At 40.3% G+C, this 18,668-nt stretch overlaps 1 protein-coding gene across 5 annotated transcripts in view; it reads right to left on the reverse strand.

The window, feature by feature from the left end:
- The window catches only part of DST (dystonin), a 292,306-nt gene that overhangs the window by 146,008 nt on the left and 127,630 nt on the right, over window positions 1–18,668 (reverse strand). For all 5 annotated transcript variants that reach the window (XM_054383861.1, XM_054383860.1, XM_054383865.1 and 2 more), the window contains 6 exons: window positions 18,241–18,407; window positions 3,040–3,152; window positions 2,801–2,907; window positions 2,107–2,226; window positions 1,679–1,774; window positions 1,472–1,599 (listed from right to left, as the gene is read on the reverse strand). In XM_054383861.1, the coding sequence (XP_054239836.1) occupies window positions 1,472–1,599; window positions 1,679–1,774; window positions 2,107–2,226; window positions 2,801–2,907; window positions 3,040–3,152; window positions 18,241–18,407 (731 nt within the window). The remainder of the gene's footprint in view (window positions 1–1,471; window positions 1,600–1,678; window positions 1,775–2,106; window positions 2,227–2,800; window positions 2,908–3,039; window positions 3,153–18,240; window positions 18,408–18,668) is intronic.

The raw sequence follows: 18,668 nt of genomic DNA on the forward strand, positions 1-18,668 counted from the left end.
CTGAGAAACAACACTCACACCATGAAATGACTATGTTTGTAAAGAAGGCAAAGGCATAGACACACCCCTGCAGTAATGCCAAACTCTGCTACTTTTGCAAACCAGAGCTGAGTTTGGCATTCTCCTCACTGAGATCATCTTAATTTTGATCCCTACACCAATCTGGCCACACATTGCCTATCTGTGTTGATACTTGCAGGTGTATTCACCAGACTTGCTTGCAAAGTTTCAGTACTCGCCAAATTTCAGTATTAGGGGTCTCACATTCTTGCCACAACTAAATCCCATCCCAAGAGCTGCATCAACACCTCATATTAGTGAGATGCACTAATGACCAGTATAACAAACATGAATCAAGTTCTTGTGTCCAAATCCACTGACAACTTCAACTTGATCACTAGGCTAAAATCACTTCACTTTTCTGTATAATTTTACAGGTAGTGACCATCACCATGCAATCTATCACTTGTTTTTACCAAACATGAAATATGGGAAGGAGTTTATGTTTATGGTTGTTTACCTGTGATATGAATAAAATTACCAGTACATCTGCTAGGAAAAGAAATAAACTGATGCCATTTATACACTTTCTCAACAAAGATAATCCAGCTTTCTGCAAGTACGAATAGAATTCCCTTCAGTGAAGGCAGGCACTGACTTCAGTTTTGGCAGGTCAGGACAGGTTACCCTGCAGGCTGTATTTTTTTCATTGCTTTCCAGTGTTCTGCTCAGCATGGTGGGGATTACTTTGTATTCCTCTACAGAAGAGTCTTTCCCAGCAGTATGCTGTGGATCAGCACCTCCAATTGAATGTGCCATTTCAGTCACGCTCTTGCTTTTGTAAGCATAACACATATTTATTCAACTCTGACTGTTTTGGGGATCTTCTCTGGCTCAAATCTATCTTTCTGAGGACTTTCTACAGACAGTCTTGACTTTTCACACCTAATTTTAGGAACATAAAGCAGAGAGAATGATCACTCTACTGTCACCCCATGCTAGGATTCCATAAAGTGATTCAGATCTTAAGTGTCTCCTTTGGATGCTTAACGTTAAGTAGAATGATTCCAGACCTAGGTGTCTATACCTATCTGCAGAAGCCCAGGTAGAAGCCCAAACTTAGGAGTTAAATAAAAAGTGGGGGTTTTAAATTAGTGAATGGAAATCTTTAATCAATAGATAAAGCCCACATGAGACAGCAAAGTGGTAAGAACCTAGCTCTCACTAACATTACAAAGAAGGTGGTTATATTTAAGTGCTTTGATGAGGCATAAATACTATTCATCATGACCTTCTGAGGTCATGACCATCTGAACCTGCTTCTATGAAGTAGGTACAGAATTTCAGGCCTTGAACTAGAAAAATAATGTGGATGTTATCATGGAAGAAGAACATTTGCAATTTTATGTATGGGTTAAAAAAACAGAAAATATATTAACCAAGTCTGTCAAGCTTCCATTCACTACTGTACCTCTCCACTTCAGGTCGAAGGGTCTTCTCTCTTTCCAGCATGGCAATAATAAGCTTTCCCCATTCTTTTTCTATATCATTTGGATGATAGCCTTGAGGAAGTTTGATGCGTCCAAATTCTATCCAGACCTTAAAAATACAAACACATTTGTTATTTTAAGCCATAGAAAGGGAATTTCTATACATTTCAATCCACGTTAAAACTTACCTCCAGCAGTTTATACAGACGTTTAATTTTTGATTTATCTGTTTCCTTTGGTGGAATTTCTCTTTCTTTAAACTGTAAATACTGATTATAAAGTGCCTGCAGAAACATAAAAACCATCATTAACTTTAACTTACAGTAAATACAGCCTTGCTCTCTGAACTCTCTCCTAACACACTTCATAAGCTTACATTCTTATACTGTTCTACTGGAATTCTGCAAAAAAACAAATTAATCAGTGACAAGCTAGGTATTTGCTCTGATTGCTCATACATCAGTAATGTATTTATTGTTTGGAAAGGTTAAGAATTATACTATTCTACAGCTGATCTCATCATGTAACTTAACAAGCACTTCATTTGGTCAAGCATCCTTTGAGTCAGCAATAGATACTGCCACTCCAACAAGGAATTAAAGACACCACACCTCACCTTCAATTCCACAGGATTGTTGGGAAATGTTCTGTCAGACATGATCGCGACATGGTGTCTGATCCACTGCATGAGGTAGTTCACCATATTCTGATATTCAACCCATTTGACTTCAACATCCTACCAAAGGACAATCCAGGTTACAGATCAGAAGAAAATCATCTGAGAGCCCATTTTGCTTTGTCTTTGAACTATGAGGTGTTCACACATATAGAACAGAGATTTCTAAACCCTGCAATTTTGAAACAGTGTCTACTTGCTCATTACAGCTCTCTTAAACCTTCCACATAGACGATTTCACTCTTCAGTTTTGCTCTCAATAATTCCACTGAAAACACAGAATTTTCCAGTTTAATACACTTAAAATTCGTAAGAATCGGAGAGGCACTGAGGTGCCTCCCAAACAGGTCTATGACTGCAAAGTATGAACTTAAGACTCTATCTTTCTCCAGCTCAGGGTATAATGGTTTTAGTTAAGTTCTGCACAAGTCTTTTCATGTATTGAACATGAATTAGCTGCTAGGCCTCTAAAATCTCAACCCTCACAGAAAACCTCAAGCCTCATAGAAAATCATGCCAAGGAAAAGTGTGACAGCAGTCACAGAAGATCCAGCTAACATTTTGGGAGCTGAAATCAAGAACTGTAGTGATGAAGTTCACATACTGACTGCACAGGTATTTTTCTCCAACTTACATTTGCACTGATGCCTTCACCGCCTTCTGGTACTTTGGGAAATGCATCATAAAGTGATGACACGTAAGTTATTACTGACTTCTCATCAGGTGAGGAAACATCAACATCTAAAACCAAGACAGCACAGCGCTTTATCACATAGGTCTAAGATTGCCCGCAAATATGCTACAACCTGCAGGCAGTTTGGCTTTTACTTTAATGTCAGAGGTTTGCAACAAAGCCCGTTGCAGCTCTCCTACCTTCAGGATCCAGAAGTCGGGCAACACCAAGTTTTTCTGCTACAAAAAAAGCATGTTCTAAATTTGCATGGTTGCTTTGAACAGCAACGGTATTCATGTCTATCAGGTCCGGCCTGTCAAATGAAAACAGTAACACTTGGTTACAACTGCTGTATCAGTAAGGCAAACCCAGAGCACAGAGGATACAGCAACAGAGCTCTCATGAAAACAGGATTTTGTTAAAATCATGTGAACAAGCTGAGGGTCAGTGCTAAGCGATAAACACAAGCAGCAGACAACTGCAACACTGTCAGTTCTTTATCTACAAGCTCAAGTTTCTGCCCATCCCTTATACAGCAATCTTTTCTTATCCATCTTTATTGGTGTGCACTGACTCTGTATTACTGCACCCTGTCCTTTCCACTGCCCTTAAGGAAATGAAACTCCCTTTTCTCATTTACTTGAGGAAGTTCATTTCTACATTTTACAAGTTTGTAGCAATTCTGTCTCAACCTCTTTAGCTCATGCCAGAACCCATACAGAAACAAGTTCAGTCATAAAAACATGACTTAAACCTGGAAGACAAGTATTTCTACTGGGCTTTAAAGAAGTCTTGTTCAAACTGCCTTGAAGCTCTGCTTTCAGAGAAACATTGCTGCCAGTACTCCTGTAGATAATCCTCAGCCCAATGATCTTATACCTTCACACCTTCATCCTGCTAAACACCACTGCCAGTCACAACACTCATTTTAATGGAATGTTGGTCTTAAGCCTATCTTACTTACAAACATCTTTAATTACCCAAAGTATTATTCTGTGCCAGTATCACTAATGTTTTAAATTAATGCAAAATTTCTAAATTAATATTCTCCCTTAGGTTTGGTATGTGGTGTTTGGCTTTCAGATTTTGCAGTCTCAGGATACAGCCTGTTAATGTCTGACACACCAGGAATTGTTTTAGCAATAACTAAAAGGAAGAAGGGAATTTCAAAGATGCTGAGCTAAAACTCAAGAGTCTGAAATCTTTGCTACTGAAATCTTACTCTACTGAAGAATCACACTCACACTGAAAAAAATTCTAAAAGACAAGACCAAAAGAAAAATAAATCAAGAAAAAAATTCTCATTTTTGTATCTAGAGAAACTATTTTTTTCTCCTTGCAGCAGCTTTAAAGAATTGCAACAGAGAGAAGTAACAGCAATAAATATCTCATTGTTCAAAAGGAATAGTAACATTTCATTTGGCAATACCCCAAAATGGTACTAATTTTGGGAAACTCAGTACAAGGTTGTCTTTGAATTAATTGTGAATTATGAGTCCTCTAAAGAAGCCCACAAGAGAGATGATAATACTGCACTATTATTTCTTGAAAGAACATTCAATTAATATAAAACTTAAGCGGTGTAAAAAGAAACATAATCCTCCTAAACCAGTGGGACTTTCCACTTCCCATAGGCTTAGGAGGAGAGCATGATCCAGCTCATGCCTTTCTTCTCTGAATTTCAGTGCAAAGAAAACAATGCGAAGAAACCAAGATCAGTGGTCACTCTTAGCAGCACATAAAATCCAAGAAAAATAAAAGACAATACTAGAAAATGAAAATAAGCACTTTCAAGTTTCCTCTTTCAGCCACAATAATGGAGACAGTATGAGTAATGAAGATCGCTTCTACGGCACAGTTTTGACATGAGAAGCAAGTTTCTGTAAGCGTACTGTTGGTCTGGCTTTTTTCTCACCTGCCTTCTTTACATTTGTTTCACACTTGAAAAAAATGGGCTGAGAATCACCTACACTGTCTGTTCAACTGCCACCTCTCAGAACAAGAAAGGACAAGTTTATTGAAAGCCTTCTCTGTTCCCAGAAAAAGGGGCTTCAAGTCACAGAGACGTGACATGATAATCTTCTTAGAATAAAGCCTTCATTTGGATGAAGGGGAGGTAAGGTTTTTCTCACTGCAATACAGGTAAAAATCAGTTATAACCAACTGCTGTTGCGAAACAGATCGGTTTTACATCAGTGCTGCGGCTTCAACCGTGCAGTGGAAGAAAAACCCACTCTGTGATACGCCTTCCCCACCTTTTAAACACACTTTCCCATCCCTGAAACTCATAGCAGCATACAGTTACTCCAGTTCCCCCTTTAAGACCAAGGGAAATTTGCAATGAATATTGCTATTTTCAGTTAATTATACTCTTAACACGTAGCATAACAACCTAGAGGACCCCTATAGGGTCCTCCACCCTCTGCACAGCAACCTTTCCTCCTCCCAAACAGTAGAGGGACACGTTGACAAGCCACAGGAAAAAGAGCTTACCTCCCAGAGCTCAGTGAAAGACTTTTTTAGACCCATAAAAATTCATCTGAAAAACATGGCTCAGGAAAGCCCTGCATATCACATTGTTCCTTTTGCTTGTCTTTTCTCACCGTTTTCAATAAAGGTCAATTTTATCTGCTGTAAGCTTGCAGAGATCCCTGCCCACTAATTGGGCACATGAGAATTAGCATTTGAGCATGCACACACAGATCTCAGTGCTGTGATCACTGATCACTGTCCTTCTCTAAGAGCTAAGGGAATCTATTATTAATGAGCATGGATTGTGCACAATCATTCTTGCAGGACTCTATTATAAATGCTCCCAAATATTTTCCAGTATCTTTAGTATTTCATTTCTCCTTTGAATTCTGAATTTCTAACTGTGTAAATTTCAGCTGTGATGAGCATTCTTCTAGTAAGTATTTATTTAATTGTCTTAGTTGACATAAACACTAGATGTAAAATCATCATCCGTCATGGCAGGTATTTTAATTTTTAAGGCTAAAGAGAACATATATGAGTTCTGTAGAAGCAATTTGTCATGCACAACAATTATATCCATACGCGTTGCACTAGTAAGTGGTTTTACACTTCTTTTCAAGAAGAAATTAAATTAAATGCACTTTAAGTAAAAGACAATGACTCCACCTTTTGTCATAATACTGTGAGTCATTTTATGGCAGATTATTCAGCGGTTTGGGGCTTTGCCATCAAAACACATATAAACATCCCAAACACCAGCGGAGCTGGAACATTCCAAGCAAAGGAGATTATTCTGCTGCTGCCACACCTAAGTCAAAAGGTTTGGCTTCTACACAGCGAGTCATTAATCATTCCAAGTTATAAGAAGACTGGAAGGTGCCTGCCTTTTAAAATCTTAGTGCAAGACTCAGAAATTTGACACAGTGTGGTGGGTTGAAATTACCCCCCAAAAAATAAAATTGCCAGACTAGCTCAGTGGAAGCAAATTAAGATGTATTTACAAGCACACTAAAATCTAGAAATACGAAACAAAATGAGTATGTACAAAATATACAATATTTACATGTATTTACAATTTATGAACAGCACAAGAACACACACACACACACACACACACACACACCCCAGACAAAACCAAGGGGGCTACCAACAGCTTCCCCCTCTTCCCCTCCTAGACAAGGGAAAAAGAGGAGAAATGCAGAGAGTAGCTCATTAGTACTTAGCCACAACATGAACACAGCCAAGGTCAGCAACAGCCAAGCAAAAGCACCAGATAATATCTGCCAGAGCAAAGAAGCCAAAAATAGAAAAAGTTAGTCTATACAACTAACTTTATGTTAGTTATCAGACCAATGGGATTATTTATTATTTATAGACATTACCATTATTTTTCCTTTTGCATCCAATGGTAATTTATTTACATTCTACCACTTTCTACTCAATCTGTGGAAAAATTCCTAGGCATCAGCCTAAAACTGCCACATATAGTTTGTATCAGAAATGAGGAAAAACCAGGGTTTGAATAATACCATTTCAATTAGGAAGCAACTAAATTATGATTGATTCAAGATACCAAATACCTATCATCATAAAGACAAGTGAATAATACCTGCAGGACATCATGAAGAAGTGAAGTGGTTTATAATGCAGCTTTCTACTCTGCAAAGACTCCTCTTCAAATCAAAGAGTTGTGCATAATAAATAACATTAGGCACATGCAGATTTTCCCATAGCCCAAATCTAATACTTAGTAAACTGGTTCAATATCCAAACCTCCAGCTACAACATTTGCCCATTAAGACAAGAGGTTAAATCTGAAGGGAATTTGTTAATTTGACTTGGAAAAATATATTTAACAGAACTTTTATTTCCCCACATCATGATGAAGAAGCCACATCCTTCTCTTCACTGCTCCCAGGTGACAGCTGCCCAAGTTAAAGCAATGCTTAACTTTATAAAAATGTATATACAACAGAGTAGTGCTCCTCATGAAAATACTGTTAATGAGAGTTCAGGAGTTTTACTGACAAGGCTGAAGTTATTCACATGAACCACCTCAGCTGTTTAATTTGCACAACTCTCTCTCAGTCACAACTCTGCATGAGTAATATTTTATATTAAAAGGAAATTTCCTTCTGGGCTTCTATTGAGAAGAAATATTAATATAGGGAGTTTCAAGCAGAGCTCTCAGTGAAAACACGACTGAAAATGCAAAGTGTAGACATCACTGTAATACACTTAAGTTTTCCACTGCTGTAATTAGAAAATGCCTATAAAAATTAAACAAACTCTTTGCTTCATTGTTCACAGACGATTGAAAAGGTTCCAGAAAGACTCATGCATTTTTCAGGGATGGGAGGACTACTGAAACAAATTAAAGACTTTGCCAGCATACATAGCCATAAAATAAATTTAAAATAAACACAAAAATAGTACTTCTCAGATCTGATCCAACATTTATTTCAGAGCACAAGAAATACATTATAATCTACACTAGAGATTTTGGTTAATATCAGAAGGATTGAAAGGAAATGAATCAGAAAATAGCAAACATCCATGCAAACCAGAAATTTTAGCTCTATCACTTCTATCTCCTGGTCCTTTCCTGGAACTCTACAAATAAGATGATGAAATAAAATCTATTTATTATTTAATCTAATATATAGTAATGCCTGGCATTTAATCTATTCCTTAACAGATTTTCAAAAGTGCTAAAGAATATTTACATCAGCTTATACGTCATGTCAATGTTCAAGAACTTCTTAAAGAGTTTGTCTCCATGTCAGGTACGAATCTAAGTCTTGTTCAAAAGAACTTGCTAAAGAGCAAGTTATCACTGAAGTTAAGTACTGCTTCCGAATACAAGGAAAATGGCAAACAGTTTTCCAGGTGAAAACTGTTATTATAGAAAAGTTTTATCTTTATAGCAGTGATAAATCAAAAAGCATGCTGCTGAATACAGCTCTGCATGTTGTTTGCTCAAGGATGTGGCAAATTCTTTTCTCAAGATCCACAGGGCCCCAGTCTCAATAACATATTCTGCTAATGTATTTAACATGATCATTTTGACTCGTAGACTCTGGTTTTGTCTTCTCTTGTGTCAGCAGTACAGGAATGCCTGTACTATTCATTACTTTATGTGCCTCTGTAGATTTCACTCAATGCTTCTCTAAAGATGAACAATCATGCCTTTTTATTCCTTCAAGAGATGAAAAATTCTCATGTGACTTGCTCTTCAGCTCTCTTTTGTGTATCTCTCTTTCAATTTTTCATATACTGTTCATATACAATGAATAATTCTGAAAAATATATTGCAAGTGACAGTGAGCTGGAATTTCTGTAACAGGGGCACACTATTTACAGATATATTTCCTGTCTCTTCTTCAGACATGCCAACATGTTATATTAAGATTTCCAGGAGAAAAATAATGAACATTTCAGCTCTACTAAAAAAACAAAGCAAACCAACAACAACAACAAAAACCAAACAAAAACAAACAGAACACCAACAACTCTGGTGTCCTCATTTATTGATTTAGCTCCTTTCACAGCTAATTAAGGTAACTTCTTCTGTCATGCATGTCCTTGATTCAATAAGCACTGTGTTTAACAAACTACTGAACCTTCCTGTCCCACCTTTGTTAGCACAGCAAAACTTTACCTGTAACTTGCCATACCAATTGATTTAGATAAAGACACAACTGAGGCATTGTGTCCTCAAAGACCTATTATTTAAATGTTGAGTTCAGCTTTAGCCATGCCTAATGGACCCTAATTACAACTTGGCAGTAAGCTCGCTATGTAGATTTCAAGCTCAGGATATACAAAAATTAAATTAGGAAGGGTTTCATTCTGTCCTTTCACCAGCTTTAAAACCAGATTTTACATGTTTTTGTCATTATGAAATTGGTAATGGGATAGTAACTGTCAATTTTTTGCTTATGCTAAAATTGAAACAGAAACAATGCTTACAACTCTAACCTCTATTCATCAACGACCTGGATGAGGAATCAGAGTGCACTGTCAGCAAGTTTGCTGATGCCACAAAATTGGGTGGAGTGGCTGAAACGATGGAAGGTTGCGCTGCCATTCAGTGAGACTTACACAGGCTGGAGAGTCAGGCAGGGAGAAATTTAATGAAATTCAACAAGGGCAAGTGTAGGGTCTTGCACCTGGGAAAGGACAACCTCATATATCAGTATAGGTTGGAGACTGACCTGTTGGAGAGCAGTGAAGAGGAAAAGGACCTGGGGGTCCTAGTGATGGAAGGTTGAACACGAGCCAGCAATGTGCTCTTTGGTCAAGAAAGCCAATGCCATTCTGGGGTGTATTAGAAGGGGGGTAGTTAGTAGGTTGAGAGAGATTCTCCTCCCACTCTACTCTGCCCTGGTGAGGCCACATCTGGAATATTGTGTCCAGTTCTGGGCCCTTCAGTCCAAGAAGGACAGGGAAAGAGTCCAGCACAGAGCCACAAACATGATTAAGGGAGTGGAACATCTTTACAAGGAAAGACTGAGTCTGGGTCTCTTTAGTTTGGAGGAGATGAAGGGGTAACCTCATTAATGTTTATAAATATGTAAAGGGTGAGTGCCAAGAAGATGGATTCAGGCTCTTCTCGGTGATGTCCAATGACAGGACGAGGGGCAATGGGTAGAAGTTGAGGCATAGGAGTTCCATGTAAATGTGAGGAAAACATTTTTCACTGTGAGGGTAACAGAACATTGGAACAGGCTGCCTAGGGGAGTTGTGAAATCTCCCTCTCTGGAGATATTCAAAACCCACCTGGATGCATTCCTGTGTGATCTGCTCTAGGTGACCCTGCTCTGGCAGGGGAGTTGGGACTACAGGAGCTTTCAAGGTCCCTTTCAGCCCTTAACATTCTGTGATTTTTGCGAACCTCAACCTGTACTGTGCAATTTACAGAAATAACCACAAATAATGTACCTCTCCTTGGAGAGTCTGAATATCAAAAAAGACAATGAAGAAAACCAACCAAATGATTGTATTCTGCTTTAGAAAACTGCCAGCAGATCTCAGCAGTGTCTGACACACCAGCTTCACAGTGAGATTCCATGTAGTTACCAAGAGGGAAGAAGTAACTTGGTACCTTCTACCACAATGAGTTCCAAAGATTTCCCAAAGGCTCCTTGTGCCATCTGGCCTTGGGGACAGCCTGTTCTCCATATGCCACAAATCTGCAAAGGGCATTGTTAGAAGACCGAGACCTCTCCCTGTCCTGTTTTTCATGGGTACATATGTCAACACTGCTCAGACACCACAGACTTTTTGAAAAAAGTTTCTTGGTCTTTACCAATCAAAGAGGAAGAGACACATGAAACCTGAATTTAAAAACCTGGCCTTTCAATACAAGGCTTTACTTTTGCTTTACTTCTATTTGGCCTAAACAAAAGGTTTTATTTCATCCCAGTATTTTTTTTTCTTCTCAGTTACTACATAAAGCGAACTATTAACTCTCATTCAGCTGCCACTTAGGAGTAGGATCCAGCACGACATACAGAGGATTTTAAGCCCAAATCTGAAATTAATTAACCAAACTGCCTGGAAGTCTTCCATCTAGGGATAACCACCAACCACAACACAATATGCTAAAATTGCAAGCCTGCTTCCAGTACTATTTTAATACAGCCTTTACCAAGAGCCATCACAGCATTTTTCCGAGTGCATTCAATTAAACTGCAGCTGAAGTTAGTTGCTATTTCTAAACCCACTAGTTTATATGTATATGAATACTCAGGCAAGTAACATCAAAAGCCCTTCTGCTTGTCAATATTTTTACTCATCCTAAAGGCTGCTTATCTCTTCCCAAATTGCCATTCCTTGGTGCCAAGTTCATCTCTTCTACATAACAAAAACTGTTGAAAACAATAACAACCATGCTTCTGAACAATGTGGGGGGAGGAGGGGAAGGCAATGCAACCAAACTCACATTTTGTTAAAGCTGGGTAACAATAAACTACAAGTCACAAAACATCGAGCCACAACTAGCAGACTCAACGGATCTCTTCATTTAAAACACATCCTCTAGCATTTTAAGGCTTGACACTGTGTAATATTTAGTTTCTTTCTCATTCATTCCCAAGGGTGGTCAACATGTTACTGCAAATCGAGGCATCACCATCCCTCCCCTTGAGGAATGTATTCGTGTCAGTACCTGATCAGCTGCAACAGGTTTTAACAGCAGGGGGATGCTACATGCATTGCCAGTCATGAGCTTACTGTTCAACTAGCTATACATACATGGCAAATCCTCCTGGGTAAGGCTGAAACAGCTTGCTCTAAAGCAGAACAGTCATTTGGCATGCAGGAATCCAGTTTTCTCCCTGCTATACCTCACTCTGAAAAACATGCACTTAGTAACTCTTGAAGCATACAGAGTTATTATTTCAAAAGAAAAGCTTTGTGACCCTGAAAAATTTGTCTCTCTTTTTCATCTAGCATTTATGGAGCTCCTTTGGATCAAATCTCTACATGCCTTTAACACATAGTAAAACACATTTTTCTTCAAATGTACTCAGAATGCATCCCTTCGAAGTCTATCACCACTTCTCTGCAGCTTTTCTAACGCTTGATCATTCTTGTTAGGTGGTGTTAAAATGTGTAGAGATCTTGTTTTCATGTGTTCTCAACAAGCCATGCTTTAGCATTATATGAAATAACCTCACTTCTTTCCTGGGCTCAAACCCTTCATGTGTATGCTGGAGTCCTGCTTGTTTGCCAGTCTGCTGCTGGACAGTTTATCTACCTTTTTTCCTGATGAGTATAGTTGCTGAAATTCACCTACAAGTCCAAATTTAACTGCACACATCTATGCTGAAAGTGTACAGCAGACTGGATCAAGGGCCCATGACTCTTTAATTGCTTCCCATAGTATGACCTTGGTCATTGCCAAATGTTGTCCCAGTTCCAGGGACAACACTGACCCAGGACTGCCCTCAAGAGGCTGCAGCCTGTCCAAGGGACAGAGGAGGCATTCAGCCACGCAGACAGAAGCCCTGCTGCACCACTTACCCACGGGGTTAGAGGACAGGGGCTGGACCCGTTTCACTTGCTAGAACAGATCTAACATCTGAGACTAGAACTGTACAAACATAGCTTTTCCTGGGAACTGAGCTCACAGTGCTTCCTCAGCAGGCATGATTTTTCAACATACAGGTACCAGGGGGGCTGCTCATTAAATGCTACTATCTAGTTACACAAGAACGTATTGCTCCTGCTGGAATTCCTTTTGTAAATGCAAAAAGACAAACTATCTATTATAAAAACTGTAAGACTATAAAAATAAGGTGCAGAAAGGATTGCACCCACTTTTACAAAAACCATGTATGTCTTACATTAATCTTTTTTCCCTATCCTCCATAGTTTACTTGTTTTCTTCAAAAATAAAGTGAACTGGTCTGTATTAGTAGCCACTGTCCTAAGCAAAGAAGCTATAGGTGCCATTTAACTGTAAATCTTACAGCTATTATTTTTGCTATTTCTGAAATTCCATTTTTAGACACTTTTGAATTGAAATTGCCTGTACCCCTCAGGTACCAAAGGCTCAAGGCAGTCTGAGGTAAAAAAACCCAGCTTGCTACTATATAACTTTGTGGGTTTTAATTTGCTTTGATTTAAAATAAACGCATCTGCAAAGTGTAATATAGATCTGTAATTTAGATTACTAGCTCAAATCTGGCATGCAACTCCTAATAAAAGAAGAGAAGCTTCCATTCTCTGTCAATACCAACTTTTTTTAATAATGGGATACAGTTCTAAAAAAATTAGTGTTTATTCTTGGGCAAAAGGCATAAGTAAATGAAAAATACAAATCAAGAGCATTTACCTACAACACAATCTGGTGACTAGAAAGAAATGCATGATGAGATAGAGCTGCACGATGAAGACCCCAGTGTATAGACAGCAGTATCTCCAGGAAAAGCTTGGGCATTACATGCTGATTAAAGACAGCCTCTAAAACTTTGAAGTCTGGCTCACAGGTTTTTGCTATGTATGATATGATGGTATGAAAGGAACATCACGTACTTTTGAAACTGCCTGAAGTCAGATTTGTTCCAACACAACATATTGAAGGAAATAACACATGCCTTCAAAGGAAAATTAAGCTGTAAAAGACCAATTACATAAGAGATGAGACATACAGAGTAGTCTCAAATCTCCTGGGCATATCTGTAGCTTTCACTAATCACTGATCACAGATCTGAAGAAAGGTGTGGAGGCTCATAAGCAGTCATACAATTAAACAAACGTGGCAACCTTCAGTATTAAAAGTGACTTTTTCATTTTATAATTTTATTTAGACTTTGTAAGAATAACAGCATGAAAAGCAAAATCCAATCCCTGCAATGGAGCGCCAGGAGGCAGTTCTTGAACCCAGTATGAAGCCCTCTTCATTTCCCAGGGATTTAACAATCTACAGGATGTTTTAAAATTAAATCTTTATATACTCTTCATAAGTTCAATCTTACCATTTTAAACACAAACAAGTGGTAACTGCTGAAAAGCAACCTTCTCATGTGAAAACAGATTATATTTTCCTAAATCAGGTTGTATACGTATCCAAGCACCTCAACAATTTTCTCATTTCTGTCATTCATACTCCTAATAGAAGTAACAGAGAAAGCCTCTGAAGGCCCTCATGAAGATCTCTTGACAATCCAACCCTTGTTGCTTGAGAGGAAAGAAAACCGGGGAGAAGGTGACTGACTCAGTATTTGTGATCCGGTGCCTGCATGTTGCCCACGTCCCCAGGTTTGGCACTGGAAGCAGAGCACTGCTGGCAGGGCAGGGAGATGAAGGGAACTGGGGTCACCCAGCCCCCCACACACCAGCCTGCTGATCATCACTGAGCTGCTGCAGCAGGTACCAGAGTTAGTCAAGAGGGAACGTCAGCCTTATCCAGCTTCTCTCCCATGCACCTTGAGGGGAGCAAGGAGCCACGGCAAATTCATGCAGCCATCCTGCATCAGAAATCTTAGCTGGCTTGCACCAGGACAGAAAAAAATGGAGACTGCTACTGGAATCCCAAATAAAACAATACTTGCCTGCTGTTAAGAGTCAGTGGGCTGTCAGCCCCACTGAGGGGAGAGGCTCCCTGCCCACTAGCAACTGATTCACAGCACAGCTTTTCACCCAGCCCTCCACAGCTTCAATAGTTTCCTAAACTCTTGAAGCTGGTGTGTGCTTGTATATTTCAAAAATTGCATATGCCAGGAAAGGAGGTAATTATAAGCTGCTATTCCAGTTCTCCATGACCTAGAACTGTACAGTGACACCTCCATGTCTCACAGATGACTGTAAGCATCATGCTGGACTTGCACATCTCTGTGTTCTCGATGGTGCCTCCAGGAAAGACTTCTCAGCCACAGTGTCAGGGCTGTGAGCACAGGATTTTCCTGTCTGTGCTCAGGTTTAGCTCAAAGACAGTGTGGTTCCTGTCCTCTGGAGCTGCTGGTGTTCTCACCTCTGGTCCCAGCTAAGCTATGGCCCTTGCAGTGGTGCAGCCTAGCTGTGAGCCCAAGTCACAGGCCCAGTCTCAGCCCACTTCAAGCAGGTGCCTGATGCTGGGGCTGCCCTGGTGCCCCCCAGCTGCCCCACTCCTGGCTAGGGTGGTAGGATGGGCCCTGACTGCCAGGCCCCCCTGATGGGTCCTCCATATGGAACTCCACTGCTGAGTCCTCTCATGAGTAAGCCTGTGCTCTCCATCCAATGCACAGCATAAGGCCACTTTGTACAACTGAATTCTAAATACCTGTAACATATATGGCTATTTCTAAGCCTTCTGGTTATTACTGTCATACAACTAAATGTTGTCCCCTTAAAATTAGGACTGGGCTCATTTAAACCATTTCCAGGGCTGGCAGTCATGCGTCCCTGCATCCTTGCCCAGGTGTCCAAGAAGGCCAGTGGCATCCTGGCTTGTATAGAAATGCTGTGTTCAGCATGAGTAGGGAGGTGACACCTCTATTATTGTGTTCAGCTTTGGGCACCTCGATACAAGAGAGATGTAGAGTGCTGGAGCCAGTGCAGAGGAGGGCAGTGAAGCTGGTGAAGGGCCTGAAGAATAAATCTTATGAAGAGTAACTGAAGGAACTGGGGCTGTTTAGTTTGAAAAAGAGGAGGCTGAGGGGAGACCTCATCTCTGTCTACAGCTACCTGAAAGGATGTTGTGAAGAGGTTGGTGCTAGTCTCTTCCCACAGGTGATTAATGATAGGACAAGAGGGAACAACCTCAAGCTGTGACTGGGTAGGTTTAGACTGGACACTAGGAAAAAAATTTTCACGGAAAGAGTGGTCAGGCACTGAAACGGGCTGCCCAGGGAGGTGGTTGAGTCACCAATCCTGTATACCTGGCACAGGAGGGGCTGTAATGCCTCACAGCAACTGCAAGACATGCACCCAGAGGAGTGCTCTGCGGTAGCAGCACCACAGTACAATCCCACCACCACCAGAGCAGGCAACTCTGGTCATCCACTCCAGTGGAGTGCACCAGCCAGCTGCATCCACAGGATGCTCAGCCTAGTTCCTGGGACCACCTGTCAGTCACAAAATGAGAGCTACTAAAAAAGGCAACAAAATATACAGAGAATCACTGCCAGAAATGCACATACTTTTTAGTGTTCAACCTACTTTTGCTCAAAACACAAACCATGCTTGAAATGAGCTCTCTGGAGAAAAACGCTGCAGTTAAAAATATCAGACGAATATTTAGGAAGACCATTCCTGCCTTGTGAGCAATAGCCAGAAATTATTATCTCTGTTTTCATGGTATAAAATGACAAAGGGGAAAAAAAACCACAGAAGCTCACTGAAATCAGTGGAAGAATCTCATGGATTTAATCAGCAAGATTAAAGCCAAGAATCTGTACTCTCTCACAGCAAGAAGACATCAACATAAGGACAGTAAATGTTCCTGGGAAGAACACAGAATCCTTAGGTGGAGAAGTTAGGAAGAGGATAAGCTAAATGGAAACTGGCACAGAAGCACACAAAATGGGCACTTAGCTCCTCAGCCACTGAATCATTTGCTCTGTGCAATGCACTCATGTCAAAGGTGCCTGTGCTTCCCCACTAAAGCACTGTGAATGAAAACTCAAGAGTGGTGCCAGAAATATTTTCCAGTAAAGCAGCTGCGGGTACTCAGTCATGTCCTAAAGCCTTAACATTCACATAGCCAGAGGACAGAATTCAAGTTTTACATTATTTATTAACTGATTCTGTATTGCAACTACTAGTTGCTGAGCTGTAAAGGCCACACTGCTCTATGTAAGTCCTATAAGGCTCTGAGGAAGCTCTGGGAAATATTTTCCATTATTCCACCTCATTAAGTTCCTTCCTTTCTTCCCTCCTCTCACTCTGTATATTACAAATCGTTTATTTTTCCAAATACTTGCCTGTGCTATTTTAATTCTTTTGGCTGCACTGTCCTGAAGAAAAATAGCCTAGTCTTTTGCCAGCTATTTCCTTTTGTCTTGCCAACGTTACTAAAAGAAGACTTTTCTTGCTCTCATGTGCCTCTTCCCTGACTGGCTAGCCAGAACAGAAGCATCATCAGAAAAAGATCTCATTGATTCAGACAGAGTTTCCTTGTACCATGAAGTTAGACACTGCCACAGGTAACTTCTCTAGGACTCAGAGCTCTTCACTATATGTTAAGGCTTACAGTCTCTCTACACCACCTGTGAGGAAAATTCTCCATCTGCTTGACTCATCTCCTATCCTACTTTAGTGTCTTAGTCCCCGTTACTACATGCATGGTTGCCTCTGCCTAGACTTCTTTCTGTGGTGAGCCAAATGGTCACACGAGAGGAAACCCAAGAACAGAATAACCTGCTCAGGGTCTGTTCCCTGGAACTGCCTTAAAACACACCAAATTTGTCTCTCCTCTGGTACACACCAAGCATGCACCCTCAAACTTCTCTGATACGCCCCAGGGCGTCCCTGACAAACTACACATGGTGTAATGAAACAGAAAGGTGCAAGCCTTGTGCAGTGAGAGACAAGTCAGTTCACACTACTTCGGCGAGAATACTCTCTCATGTTGTCCTCTAGGGCACAAACTTCCTTATTCAACAACTCAAACCAAAAAATGCGCAAAGCCAGAGAGATGCCGTCAACCAAGAGGGAACCCAGAGCACAGTAAATATCTTAGACCATGTGCCTCTGATGAGCTTTAATGCCAAGGTCAGCTTTATCAAGAGACATCTACTCTTACTTACAATCCAGAATTAGAAATCCTCTCATCAGTAGACATATTCAGCTGTATTTCAAGTTAACATACATAGTGCATCCTTTAGCTTCTAGCCACAGCCACCAGTGGTTCTACCAATACCTGTTTAACTTTGTACAAGTGTGGTCACAAAGCAGAGTAGCACAATTCCTTTCTCAGACTAGGAACATTCGAGTCAGCCATTCTTTTCTATAAGAATATCCCACTATCTTACAAGAGACACAGCTCAGAGCGCTCCAAGCAGAAACACCAGAGAAGCACTAGGCTCCAGGGCCATCATAAAGTCATATAGGAAGAATATGGGGATTTCAGGTCATGCAGCAGTTCATGGCTTTCACCAGTAGTGCAGGTTTGCACTTTGGTGATCAGCCCTCCATTTACGCTGCCTATATGTGTTAGGATGATAAAAAGATTGTGTTGAAAACTGGACCCAGGGATATTCTTTGGTGCAGCCAGGAGGTGCCCCATGATAGAAGTGCAGGATTTACTTCTGAAAAAACAGGGACACGAAGGAGCTAATGCAGCATCCTTTGGCTGCAAAAAGAAAGAAATTGCCCTGGGAGAGCCAGTGTCATCTCCACACCTGCAGTGCTAGCACAGGCATAAACCAGAGCCCTCTCTCTATGTCCATTAAAATGGTGTCATCAACCTTTTCCAGGAGAACAAACGGAGCACTTACCTGTATTTGTGAATGATGGCATTAAATAATCTCCCGTCACGCCAGCAGGTAGTGAAATTTTCACAACGTATTCCAGCGTAACCTTCAGTTGTCTGCTGTGACCACAGGAGCAGTCTCTCTTTAGCAGACATGTCTTCTGACTCTCCAGTAACGTGGATATCAGATATCTAAAATAGAGTTAATGTAAATATTACATCTAACCCGTAATAATTTTTAAATATTGCAGGCAACCACAGTAGCATTCTGAAGAATATTCTGCCTGATGTCTGTATACATGAATAGGATATTTATTTATGTACTGTATTCGTATTCTTTCATGCCTTATCCTTATGCATCCTTACTGTCTTCAGTATGAAACAGAAAATTCGTATCTCACAATTTTCTTCAGTTTGGCAGTTGTACACCTCCTCATTTCTAGGGACAGTATA

The sequence above is a fragment of the Indicator indicator genome, chromosome 9 (assembly GCF_027791375.1).
Source record: "Indicator indicator isolate 239-I01 chromosome 9, UM_Iind_1.1, whole genome shotgun sequence".
Classification (NCBI taxonomy): domain Eukaryota; kingdom Metazoa; phylum Chordata; class Aves; order Piciformes; family Indicatoridae; genus Indicator; species Indicator indicator.